We start from the raw sequence: 14,848 nt of genomic DNA on the forward strand, positions 1-14,848 counted from the left end.
TTTTTATTACGCATGGATCTGCACACAATGACAAGTTTACAACTCCACTATGTAGACGTGTCCCTTCAGTCCTTTGCCCCCAGCCCAGCCTTCTGCTGGCACCATGGAAGATAGCTCTGCATTGTTCTGCTGGACACCTGTCTCAACTACGGGCTTCTCTGTCTGCCCTGTTTGGCTCTAGGCCTGTCCAGCAAGATGTACTGAGGGATGGCTCGCAGCCAATTGCTTTCAACTTCCAACATGCCATTTCTGCAAGCTAAGAAGCATAAAAATACCTCATGCTTTGAACGCCCTACCAGGATTCATCAACATCTGCTCAGACCGTTAACTTTCTAGAGTCTCACTCAAGGTGCATAAAGCTGTAACAAAATCTTTAATAATTTTCCATATAAAAAAATAAGTGAGAGTGGAAACATACTAAAGAGACAGGCTGCACTAGACTTGTTCACCCTCTCCTGGAGTACTGTTTTATTTCACTGAGTCCTAATGTGATAGGATTGGCAGAGTTCCTCCAAAAGGACAAAGAAGGGAAGTTTGTTTTATAGTGTCACAAAATAGGGGAAAGAATCTCATACGTAGATATTATAACCAATCATTAAAACATTGGCGTTTGTCATTGTGGCATGATCTTTTCATGAAGTTTCACTCACTATCGTTCCCTCTGAATAGCATATTATTTTGTTGAATCCCATGTACATAGGGAGAAATGACCCCGTGATAAAATAATAGAAATCAGAAAGATTGACATGTTAATTTTGCCTACATGCTGGTTGAAATTGGAAGAGCCATGAAGCAGTTTGAAAGTAGTTCTGTGAACTGTCGACCAAACACTGAAGTGTGAATTGCAGAGTAATCACGTAGATGTATCTCTTAGACAGATTAAGAGGAAGAGAAATGAAATGACTAATTCAGTTAAGAACTAGGACGAAAAGGACGTGGGAAAAAAGTCAGAGGTGGGGGATAGGTGGAGGAGAACCAAAATGAAAAAGTAAAAATCAATCCAGAAAATAATAAAGTAAGGCATAATACAAAAAATGTTATAAAAAACCAGTGATAAAAGTAACAAAATAAGAGAGTGTGACAGCGTGATAGCTGAAGATTAGTGAAGGAATGTGTCTGTGTGCTAGGACATATTGGAGAACAAGTTCCCATCTCTAAAGTTCAGGGAAACTATTATCATGTTGGAGGATCTAAATAGCGTCTGTGGTTTACAGTTTCTCATGTCCCTTGAGTTAGTAAACAGATGTATTATAGGCAGTTGTAAGAATTTCTTGTCCTGAAAGTAGGCATTGACATAAATCAAATGGTCTCATGGTTTTACAGTAGCATATATTCCAGCAGTTTTATGCAAAAACTGAATACTAAAATTAATTTACAGCTAGAATTAAAATTCTGTATTATTATCCTTGTATGTTTATTTCTGTTATGTCTGTTTTTTTACTGAAAAATGAATCCTGCTGAAAATTTAAAACTTAATTTCAGTAGTAACCAGAATCTGTTTCAAAGCTATGAAAACAAAATTAATACTTTTGCTGAGGAACCATTTGAAACATGCCGCCTGTGTGCCAAGAATGCTAAAAAGATTATATACATATTTGATGACACCGGGAGCATGCAGCAATTGGAATTCAAGATAAATGCACATTTACCAATAACTGTAAGTCTTTTCCCCCTTTATATTTGTATCAAATAATCTTATGTAAAATGTAATTGTTATTTCTTTCATAAACATATAAATTCCAGTAGTGCATATCAATGACTTTAATTCTATACATTCAAAGTTTGTGAAAGATGTGTGATATAACTCCAGCGAGTCAGTGACAATTATAGAATGTGGTTCAGAAATACTTATTTTCTGTAAACTGTGGAAGACTTTTAAGATCCAAAGTAATCTTGTGCAATACTTTCATATTAGGTACAAAATTTAAGAAATGCACATGGACAGATGAAAAGTATTTACTAGTAAGTCATCAAACATGAGAAATAGTTGTAGGGCTTCCTGTGTATTCAGAACTTTATGATCTGCCATTGACCACTATTACCTATTTATAACACGTGTTTGCTAACCCAAATGTACTTGATTTAATATCAGCCACCTTTTACCTTAGGCACTGTGTATATGGATGAAACTCTAAAATTTTAAGAGCAGAGGATTAGACTAGTGTCATATGTAGTATGGAATAATAAAATGCAGTGTGAAGATGAAGCAAATTTCTCATCAGGATTGCTTTGTATGTTTTGAGAATGGGTAGTACACAGTCACATTTCAAAGACACTCACACAATAGCAGCATCAAAGCTGTTGCTGCTAGAGCTGATCTCATGTGACTGTTATTAAGCAAAGGAATCTAGTCTGTTGCTTTGTTCCACACTTTAATTTGAGTCCTGTTGAGTGTGAAGTTAAAATAGGGATGTTTTCTTGGGATTACTTTTCATGCTCTGAAATTGGATTTTAATACTATTCATACAGTTTGGAAATCAGTATAAAATATGAAAGGCTACTTTTTTTGTACTAATAGCAAAAATGATAGAGCAGTAATGTAATGTACAGAGACCACTTGGACGTCTGATGACATAACTGATGGCCTTTAAAAACTGTGTGAAAAGGCCTGTTGTATTTTAAGTGTGACATTGAGTTTCAGAATGGTGAACTGTTCCTAGAAAATGAGTGCTAGTGATGCTACTGATGATAGTGCTTTTATAATTTGTGTTGAAGATACACAAACATCATATGGTGCCATAGCTATTCTCCAAAGTAGTAGAACATCTTAACTTTAATATGAAAATATTCAAATATCATGTGGTGCATGCCATTAGTGTTCTGAAACGTATCCATGAACAACATCATGCAGATTTTAATCACCTGTGAAAGCCCATGATTGGCCCAGTTGTCATGGATGTGGGGTCACGTTCCATAAAAATAAAACATCAGCTGTAAGTGCAGTGGATTTTGTCAAGCCTGTTGCTTCCTCATCTGAAATAAGAGACCATTAACATTCAGAAGCAATTGGTGAATTGTCTTTCAGTTATTTCATTGCATTATTTTGCAGCTCAAACAATGTATACAGGCATGAATTATCAGAGAGAATTAAAGTAGCATCAGAGTTATCTGACTCACCAACATATTATCTTCTTTAGCATGTTTACTACAATAACATGGCCCTAGGTAAACAGACATTAATGTAGCAAAAGTACAGCTTTCAAATGTATGAAAAAAATTGCAAAGCATGAGTATTGTGGATACCAGAAGTGTTGCTTACACATTCTGTACTACAAATGGTCTTCAATTAAGTATATTTGGAAATACGATTCTACACTAAACTATTTAAAGGAAACACAAAAGACATATCTTATGCCAAATGCTGTAGAAATTGTAAAGAGTGTTATACAAGTGACTAAAAAATCTGATGTTGTCCTGGTACAGCCTAGTAGCTCTAACAAAAATTTTTATGACAAGTGTTCCATTAGAAATATCTGTAATTAGTGGGAAGGTCTCATCTCTAAATAAGAATTCTAGAATCTGAAAATTACTATATCACAAAATCCAGTTGCTGGAAAGTAAGTTATTTAAGTCATGGAAATACACAAAAACTTGGTTGGAGAAAAATATTTTAACTGTAACACTTTACGAAGCTCCATGGTGAGACTGAAAATATATTCTGAAAATTCTGAAAGGCTGCTTACTCAGTATATACACATAAAAATTAAAATTTTTGTGGGGATAGCCCCCAGTGTCAATCACTGGTTGTTGTGTCTGCTGTTACCCTTGATTTCCCCATTGTGTACTATAGTTATTGTGCAGTTGTAGTTGTTCTGCTTATGGTGATATGAGACCTTGGGGTGGTCACCATCAGACTGTGGTGGTCATAATAGCATTTTCTCTCTCTTTCACATTCATGCCTCCCCCACTCCTTCAAGGGAAGAACTCTGAGATCATTAAAAAATAGTCTCAAGCTTTTGCAGATATTCTCCAATGTTAAAGAATGTTTTTAAATGGTGTAGACTAGTCTCATGTTCTACAATACAAATTGAAAAGGCACATATAGCATTGATCTGCTATCTGTCAGAATCATCTTAATCAGTGAGCAGTGCAACACAGTAAAGACAAAGGAACAAATCATTGAAAATTTTTTCTACTTCTAGAGAAATATATAAATGAAGAATGATAGTGTCGACAACAATTTCAGGTACAAAAAAATTATGTAATCCAACAAACAAATCTGCTAGTATGGAATATGATACCAAGGGGAAGAAAAAATATTTAAATCTACTCATACAATGATGAGCCAAAAACAAAAAAAAAACCATAAACTTCTCAACAGAAGTAATGAATTTGCTTCATGTTTGTGGTATCCAACAATGCTTCTAAACAACACTATAGAAATAGAAACACCCAATTTAAATATGAAAAGGATATTAGTATTCATACCATGGAGTCCATGCAGTTCAACTAACTAGTTACTCAGTTTCAAAAGCATCCAGTTCCCAGTAAAATATGTGAGCAGTACAACTGTCAACAAAGCACAAGGGGAAACATTCCAATGCTTCAGAGTTAATTTAAAAGAATCACGTAGATAACTTTATGTAGAGTGTTTGCACATTGAACAACCACGTAACTTATTCATCCTTGCACCTGAAATCAAAACATCAGCCATAATATATAACAACATGTTGTTGATGTTGTTGTGGTCTTCAGTCCTGAGATTGCTTTGATGCAGTTCTCCATGCTACTCTATCCTGTGCAAGTCTCTTCATCTCCCAGTACCCACTGAAACCTACATCCTTCTGAATCTGCATAGTGTAGTTGTCTCTTGGTCTCCCTCTACGATTTTTACCCTCTACGCTGCCCTCCAATACTAAATTGGTGATCCCTTGACGCCTCAGAACATGTCCTACCAACCGATCCCTTCTTCTGGTCAAGTTGTGCCACAAACTTCTCTTCCCCCCAATCCTATTCAATACTTCCTCATTAGTTATGTGATCTATCCATCTAATCTTCAGCATTCTTCTGTAGCACCACATTTCGAAAGCTTCTATTCTCTTCTTGTCCAAACTATTTATCATCCATGTTTCAATTCCATATATAGCTACACTCCATACAAATACTTTCAGAAATGTCTTCCTGACACCTAAATCTATACTCGATGTTAACAAATTTCTCTTCTCCAGAAACGCTATCCTTGCCATTGCCAGTCTACATTTTATAACCTCTCTACTTCGACCGTCATCAGTTATATTGCTCACCCAAATTACAAAACTCCTTTACTACTTTAAGTGTATCATTTCTTAATCTAATTCCTTCAGCATCACCCGACTTAATTCGACTACATTCCATTATCCTAGTTTTGCTTTTGTTGATGTTCATCTTATATCCTCCTTTCAAGACACTATCCATTCCGTTCAACTGCTCTTCCAAGTCAGTTGTTGTCTCTGACAGAATTACAATGTCATCAGCGAACCTCAAAGTTTTTATTTCTTCTCCATAGATTTTAATACCTACTCCGAATTTTTCTTTTGTTTCCTTCACTGCTTGCTCCATATACAGATTGAATAACATTGGGGAGAGGCTACAACCCTGTCTCACTCCCTTCCCAGCTACTGCTTCCCTTTCATGTTCCTCGACTCATATAACTGCCATATAACAACATATGTTGAACGAATTAGCTGCTATACAGATGATATGATTAATTATATATCTTTTGCAGTCTGAAAAACAAATGGAAGTAAATGCCAAGTTAAGTGGGTGCTTTCAAGTGAATAATAATAAATGTAACAAAAAATGGTTGTGTATGGTGATTTAAATGTTGACTTCTTGAAAGAGTCAAAGCACAGAATTCATCAATTGAATATGGTCAGTAGTTTTGGGTTTATACCAACACAGATGTCACTCGTAGAATTACTGCTGGAGACAAAACTCCAGCTGTCCATTTTTTTAAACACTCTGACTGTAAACGTAAGAGTAATTAAATAATTATGCTATTCAGGGACCATGAAATCAGTGAAAATATACACTGACAGAAAATGGAACCTGTAATCTTACCCTCACACACATCACCATTAAAGGTGTCATTCTCTGCACAAATTTTGAAAACTTTGATAGGAGAAAGATTATAAAAGAAGAACTTTTTTTACTTATCTTTATTATCTTGTTGTTGTTGTTAGTGGCTAAAAATCTTGTTGTGTCTAGGAGTACATTTTTGCTGCTGAAAATTTTTATTTAACGTTGCAGGCTCTGGATGACGAAATAACTGTTGAAGAGTTGCCTGTTACTATGAATATCTTTTTGTTTTATCTCATTCTTCTCAATCACATCGGCTTTATAATTTCCACATTCAAAAAAATTAACAATTACATTGCTGGTAACAAACTTATAAAAACATCTACTTCCATCTGAGGCATGCCCACTACTACATACATTCTGCAGTATTCACAGTTTCCAAAGAGTTTACAAGGCAAAAGAGTTTACAAACTTTCTCGTTAGAAGAAGAATCTTTACCAAATTATGTCATTATTTCACAAATAAATCCAGAAGCAAATTAAATAATTAGTGTTAGATTGCACAATTAATAATATGAATTTTAAGTATGCCAGAAATTTTGTAGTTTGAATTATTCTCAAAAGAAGAGTTATTTTAACTGCTAGTACATATTGATTGTAACACATTAATTTCTTTTGTATGCATTTTAGACTGAAACATAATATGTATTATACAAAATCATATGATTTTGTTGTGAAACAGCTGAGATAATTTTAACCTATGCAGGAATCGATAGTATACATGGTATTGGTTAGCTCTATAAAAAAAGACAATGTTAGTGGAGGATGATTCATTATAATATCCCTCTCACAAAATTTGGAAACAGGGTATTTACAATATTTTGTGACAGACTATAAGGTTTCCCAAACGGTGTCCAGGGTAGCAGATGGATGTATAGAAGTAGCTGATACATAACACAAGAAAAATATTTACTATAAAAATCATAATCTATACATACATCAAGATATGGATAACATTACACCACTAAACTATAGCAATAATTACAGAGGCAATGTAAATTACTAGAATTTATAAATTTTAAGTTAAGATCTATACAATCAAACCTTCAAAATCTTCAAAAGAGAAGAGAAAAAATTTCAGAGCCTAAGTGTACAATGATTGAGCTGACTTAAAAACTCACAATGATTGGTACACATCAGAAGAATATACTCAATCATGAATAGGAATCAGTCAGTCATATAAACCATAGTATTTATGGATATGTTGACTCTTGAAAGAACAAACTGATGGAAAAATATTAGGACCTAAGTTTACAGTGTGGTGACTGGCCCATGAATCCAAACCACACACGGGGTACCAACCAGCAAATTGCTTCGACACAATAAAATAAATAAAGTTCATAATATCTAGCTTCAATCAAAGGTTGCACATTATCCTTGAGTACACACAAGCACACACACACACTCACACACACCCAGTCATAATGACCAGGGGTACCCAAAACAGAGTTGAAACAGAGTTAAGCATGAGTCTGTCCTCAACTCAAGATCAAATCAGGTACAATACTGCAATACTCAGGATAAATTCAGGTAAACATTGTCATAGTTAGCTTTGAATGATGACACAATCCAGAAGCTTGAGAATCAAAATCAAAGCATGAAAGCAGACATGTATACATGTTATTATATTGTCCATACTAGAAAATGTTTTCGACACTAACCTGCATATACAAAGATTTATTTACAATTCATTTACAATTGATAAAAAATACATACTGATTTAAAGTTACATAATGACTGGAGAGTCAGTCACCCACAAAAAACATGCTATCAGACACAACACACATTCCAGTCAATAGAAGCTCGAGTATGTTACCCAGCACCCACAAACTCTTGCAAGATGATTGGTCCAGCAGGGTACAGCCATACAGCACTGTGGGGAGTGGATCTGTTCATATCTTCCAGCTTCCTCGTTAGAATTATCATCACACACTCCAAAGGATAGATAACTTCCTGTCCAGCATTCACATCATTTCCTGGAACATTGTTTTGTGTACTAAATATGTTGTTCAATACCTCCTTCACTTCACATGAGACATGTTTTCCTTGAATATTTTACATAGTCAATTATATGTGACTTATGTCAGGCGTGATTAAAAGGTTTTCACGAATGAAACATTAATAATCAGAGTTAAATGTAAATAATTTTTTTTAAAAAATGGGCTAATAAGGTAATGCACACAAATATGCTCAGATATTATTCCTAATCTTTGCAGTACAAGATATGAATATTGTCCCATTTCAAAACTGTAAAAAGCTCTGCTCATTTAGTCTCATGGCATCTATATAGTTAATTCTACAGCACAAATCTATTGCAGAACATAATTCTATAGTGTATCATAGATTTTAACCCAGTCAATAGATAAGACAAAACTTTAAAAATCACAGCGTCTTAGATACTAAATTACAGATAAACAAAACACAGTTATATAGTCTTATGAATCTACATATAGAGTTCAACTCAGTCAATGGATAAGATAGAACTCTAGAAACTACATTATCTTACATACTAAATTCATGACAACAGTAAAAAGAACAAACAAACCAAATTTAGATACTTGTTGATCATGTCTATATTCTTTCAGTTCATTGATATTGTGTAATCCAAACAACTTCTTAGATTTTGGATACAAAAGTTTGTATGCATTAGGATGAGGATTTTCAAGAACTTTGAACTGTCCAATATAAATACTGAAATTTTTTTATCTCAGATGTCAACACTTTAGATTTCTCCTTGGCTTTCATCAACACAAGATCTCCTACTTCAAACTTAGAAAATCTACCTCTACCACCATGTGTCTGCTTTCTGAAATCCCCCTGTTTTTTTCATCATCTTCCTCAGTCAAAACATAAGACAGTACTTTAAAACTACATGATCTTACATACTTCATTTACAGCAAACAAAACAAAATTACATAGTCTTATAAATCTATGAACATAGTAAATATTTTCTTCTAAACTAGGTATCATTATCCATTCATGTTCATACGTATTATCTTCTATATGAAATGTTAACAGTGTTTGACATATTACATACTTGCTTAGCTTATCAGTGGCATCTCTTATCTTTACATGTGCAATGGGCATTTCCACAAAATTTTTACTATATTAGATCTTGTCTCTAAATTGTTCAGATATACCACAAACTGGGCTACCTGTATCAATCAAACAGTTCCCTTCCCACTGATCAATCTTAATCTTAATGCAAGGACATCCAAAATCTGAATTATCATCTCTCATGTAAGAGATCACTTTCAATTTCATTAAATGCTGCATCCACACTGTTTTATAGGATTTTATCAACTTTACTGGTGTCATAGCATTACTTTGGTTACACATGTTGTCAGGTAAAGATTGAACACACTGGAATGGTTCCATAGCACAATTAACATCACTTATTGTGGAAGGAACACAAAATACATTACTGTCAAAATTACACTTACTACTTAGATCTTCTTTCACTTCATTCCACCAATTTGGATGCAGATTTTGATTAACCACAGCTAACGTATTCCAGAATGCAAATTTATCTGTGTTATCACCAATTTGGTTCCAAAGGGGTAAAATATGCTGCTAAAAATTTTTTCGACAAATTACCATTTGAAATAAAATGTCTGGCAAACAGCAGTAATAGCTTCAAAAATAAATAGAAATCATATCTCCTCAACAACCCCTTCTATACCATAGATGAATTCTTGAATAGGAATAAATAAATCTATAAATATAGTATATGCATTCTGTGCCATTTAAGGGAATGGGGTAAATAATAGAAAAATTAATCTTTAACTCTGTATTGTAATATATAAATAAAATAGAAAGAAACTTCCACATGGGAAAAATATATTAAAAACAAAGATTCCAAGACTTACCAAGCAGGAAAGCGCCGGTAGACAGGCACAATGAAATAACACACAAATACACACACAAAATTTCGAGCTTTCGCAACCAACGGTTGCTTCTTCAGGAAATTGGGAAGGAGAGGGAAAGACGAAAGGATGTGGGTTTTAAGGGAGAGGGTAAGGAGTCATTCCAATCCCGAGAGCAGAAAGACTTACCTTAGGGGGAAAAAAGGATAGGTATATACTTGCGCACACACACACACACACACACACACACACACACACACATATCCATCCATACTTATACAGACACAAGCAGTCTGCTTGTGTCTGTATATGTACGGATGGATATGTGTGTGAGTGTGTGCTCGAGTATATACCTTTACTGTTTGGCTCATTACTGTGCATGACATTAATGAAAAACTGCTTTGGCTGGACTGGTAATCCATGACTCACTTATATCATTACAAACATCACTTACTTCACCTGTATTCGCAAATAACTGTGGAACTTCATTATTCTTAAACTCTACAAAAACCTGATACTCATCATCATCATCATCATCATCATCATCATATTCTTCCAAAATTAGTTCATCAGTAACAACATTAACTACAGAAGTCTCATCTCCTGCAAAGACACACACCTCACCTACATTCATTTGCAATAAGCTAACAGTATCAGTCTTACCAACCTGAGTCATTTCACAGCTCCCATTCAAATGTACATAAAAAATACCATACAATTCACATCCAATACAGTTATTACCTGTTTCACATACATCAATATCACTGTTTTCTGATGAGGCCATAAATCATTAGTACATACTACATCAAAATTCTCATTACTCTGACATTCTGATTTGTGATTAGTATCTACATCATTATAATTAAACCCAGAATTCCAGAACTTTTGATCAAAACATAAATGAGTAGTCTGATATTCCTGCTGTTCAACTTCAGTTACCTGTGCTACATTATTAATACTATTATTATTGTCTAAATGTATGCGTAAATATGGACTTTCATGAGAGATAGACCACTGTTTCCCAAATAGTTGCCTCTATGATTATTTCTCCTATTCTATTGCCCATAGTTATCTCCATTGTTCCTATTCTGCTGATGTTCAAAGTTTCTGTCTCTACTACCATATTGACCCTGATTAAAGTTAGCACTATTTCTGTTTCTGTAGTTGTTACCATTGTGAACTCTATCGTTTCAGCTATTATGGTACATGTGTCATTCTATTGCCCTATCCAGCCTGTCTACACATCGTAAAAATTGTTATAGATGATCATCAGGTGCAAGTAGTAAATCCCACTGCAACCTTTCTGATAATCTTTTTAGTGCATCAGTTAATGTCATATCTTCAAATGGCTTGTCAAGGTGTGCTAATTTCTTAAGTTGAGTCTTACAAAATTCTTTCAGTGTACTGTCCCTGTTTCTATAGTTCGGACCATTCAGAAATCCATTTTTAATTCTCCCTTGTTCAGCTTCTGAGCAAAATTTATTTAAAAAACTCTTTTCTAAACTTTGGTATGTCTCCCACTGACTTATATTTAGATTTACTCAAGACAGAGCTTTGCCTACAAGATATCTTTTAGCAAATTTAATCTTTTGGTCACCACTTGTGCCTGACACAAAACTATCTCTGCAGTGGCGCAGAAAATCCACTGGATGTAAATTGTTTGATGGAAAACTTGATTGGAATGTTGGACCATGCAGTACCATTGTTTGAATACAGATTATTGTGAATACATTTTTCCTGAACTACTGAAATAATTTGTTCTAAGATATTTACATTAGTTGTCATACGGTTTTCAACATTTAAAATTTTTTGATCTAAACTCATAAAGTTCTGTTCCATGTTTTCCTTTACAACCTTCTGTTGAACTCTGATGTCATTAACATTCTTCTTCTGTTAAGAAGATTGCGCAACTAACTCATTTTCAAAACAATAAATTTATTTTCTAATAAATCAACTTTTTCATTCATGCTTTTTAATCCATTTGAAAATCCATTTTTTTTAGCTCCAAAACCTGACTGCTAAGTTGGTATATTTGGTATTCTACCCTGTCCATTTTGTCATTGTTTTCAGTTTCTGGTTCATTTAATTGTCCTTGTAGTGAAGTAAATTTTTTGGTTAACTGATCATTAATGGCACTAAATTTGCTATTGTTGTCTGTTTTCATTTCCTCTAATTTTACTAATATCATCTGCAAAATATCAGTTTTCACTTCTTCTTTTTTCTAACTACTCTTTCTCTTGGTTCAAACATGTCTGGGCTTAGTCCTACAGCTTTCATTTCATCACCAGTACCCTCATCCCTATTCATTTATCTAGCAATCACATCAGTCCACTAAGAAAGATTAATTTTACAAATGAATTGTACTTATCTTTTCTAATGTCCTTCATTGTAGCTGTCAAGTCATCTTTCAGTTCATCTGGTCTGTCATTATTGATATCATTTGAAATTCTCATCAGTGTTGATATGACTTTGTTGGGCAGCTCTCTGATCCAATCACCTTAAGAAAGCTTAAGCTGATTGGATTAACTGTAATTGACATAAATTATTGTTCCTTATTCTTCTGTAACAGACAAAACTTTATCAGTCAACAGAATCTTACCCTCCCAGACATCACCATTAAAGTTTTCATACTTTGCACAAATTCTGAATACTTCAAGAGGGTTATGATTACATAAGACGTATTTTTATTTATTAATCTTGAAAATCATTGTTGTTGTTGCTGGCTGAAAACTTTGTTGTATCTAGGAGTTCATTCTCGCTACTGAAATTTTTTTTTTTTTAACAAAGACAGTAGAAATGACCATCAACAAGCAAGGAACAACTTCAAACATATTTTTAGAGGGAGTCATAGTAGAATCTGTTTCCCATTTCAAGTTCCTATGAAGCATGATCTCAAAAGACAACACCATTAAGCAAGAAGTACTCAGCACAACACAAAAAGCATCCAATTTTTACAGTCAAATAAGAAGTTTCTATGGGTTGATAAAATGAGCAAAAGCAACCACATACCACACCTATTTCATACTACCAGTCCCTTCATATTGTTTAGAAATGTGTACCCTACTAAACAAAGACTTTAGCAGAATTCAGGCAACAAAAATGAGATTTATTAGAACTCTGAATCAAACAACTAGAAAGGACAAAAATCAGGAACGAGGTGAATAGAAAAGTAGCTGCTATTGACGTTCCTGCAACAGTGTCTTAAAGAAATGCAGATCTCAGTGTTATGGGCATATAGTGAGAATAAACAGTGAAAGACCTGCCAAGAAGTATTTAAGCCTGAACCTCATAGGAAGAAGACCATGGGGAAGACTAAATAAATGCTGGATAGAGGCTGTAGGATCAGATGTGGAACAGAAAGGACACAAATGGGAAGTTGTCCTGGAACAGATACATGAAAACAGAAGGTGACGGTGAATGCTTGTACACCACACCTGTGAAACTGGAGTCGAAAAATGATGATGGAGTTGATGATTATGATGATGATGGTCTAATGTGAGGTCATTCTTTCCAATACTATGTGTTATGTTGCTCACAGCACCATATTAATATTTTGCTTTGAAATTGCATGTCATGTATTGTGCAAGCATAGAGCTTGAGGGATTTTTTGAGGAGTGATTGCAGTAATGGCTCTTTGGGTGAGTGGTTAGTTGCACCGACTGGTAATTCTTTGGCCCATGTTTGATACCTACTGCTACCAACATATTCTTTTTCTTTTTTCATTTCATTATATTCGTTGCATTGTTAAACAATTAATTATAAAATTTAAATACGTTTGAAGAGGTCAGTTTGTATAAATAAAATTAACATATTCAATTTAGTTACAATTGCTATACTTCTAAGTCAAAACGCTATAGATGATCATAAACAAAGTGAATATATAAACAACTTCAGTATTTTTTATCATTCCACATATCTGGGAGCATATTTTTTATACACATACCTTTTGTTAACAGTCTGTAGTGGCATACTGCGTTCATTGCTTTTTGGAAATCTAGAAATATGGAATCTTCTGTTGCCCTTCATCCATAGTTTATAGTAATCTTATGAGAAAAGAGCAAACTAGATTTTGCATGAACGATGCTTTCTAAAGCCATGCTGATTTCTGGACATGAGCTTTTCAGTCTCTAGGAAGTTTACTATATTTGAACTCAGAATAAGCTCCAGAATTCTGTCACCAACTAATGTTAAGGATGTTGATCTGTAATTTTGTGAGTCTGTTCTTTTACCCTTCTTATATACAGGAGTCACTTGTGCCTTTTACTAGTCACTTGACACTTTGTCCTGGTCATGAGATTCATGATAAATGCTAACTAAGTAAGAGGCCATTGATATAGAGTACTCTCTGTAAAACCAAACTAGGATTCCATCCAGACCTGGCAACTTATTTGTTTACAAACTCTTTCAGTTGTGTCTGTACATCAGGGTTGTTTATTAGAATGTCTTCCATAAGGAACTCTGTGCAATAGTCAAATGATGGTATGCTTGTGCAATTCTCCAGACAGAACAATTTCGTAAAAGGTTACCACCTTATAAGTTAAAATTCTATAGGCCACCACACAGTAGCACATTGATGAAATTTTGCATGAGATCCCACTGTTAGACAGTTTGTACCAGTTTTATGGTTTGTCTGGTGATTAACCATTTGCTCTGTTAAAGCATGTACAGGGCAGCTCCGTGTGCCCCACAGAGAATTGTGTGATTCCCTTTGTGCATATAATGAGGCCACTGACCACCAATTAAGGTACACATTAAAAAAAAAGTGCATATTCATTCAAATACGTGTATGTAAACATTACAGTACAAAAGTTTTCACTATGTGATATTTTTTTAAACTCTTTGTGGCATCCTGTTTCCATTGTCATGTCACTCGAATTGCTTACAAAGAATCAGTCATAGTCATAGAACTGTGTGTGAAAAACTAGG

At 34.3% G+C, this 14,848-nt stretch overlaps 1 protein-coding gene across 2 annotated transcripts in view; it reads left to right on the plus strand.

The window, feature by feature from the left end:
- Positions 1 to 14,848, plus strand: part of LOC126267116 (uncharacterized) — a 75,522-nt gene that overhangs the window by 35,056 nt on the left and 25,618 nt on the right. Inside the window, exon 4 of one of the 2 annotated variants that reach the window (XM_049972028.1) lies at positions 1,483 to 1,657. In XM_049972028.1, the coding sequence (XP_049827985.1) occupies positions 1,483 to 1,657 (175 nt within the window). The remainder of the gene's footprint in view (positions 1 to 1,482; positions 1,658 to 14,848) is intronic. The other variant, XM_049972029.1, reaches the window with a different exon arrangement.

The sequence above is a fragment of the Schistocerca gregaria genome, chromosome 4 (assembly GCF_023897955.1).
Source record: "Schistocerca gregaria isolate iqSchGreg1 chromosome 4, iqSchGreg1.2, whole genome shotgun sequence".
NCBI classification, from domain to species: Eukaryota; Metazoa; Arthropoda; class Insecta; order Orthoptera; family Acrididae; genus Schistocerca; species Schistocerca gregaria.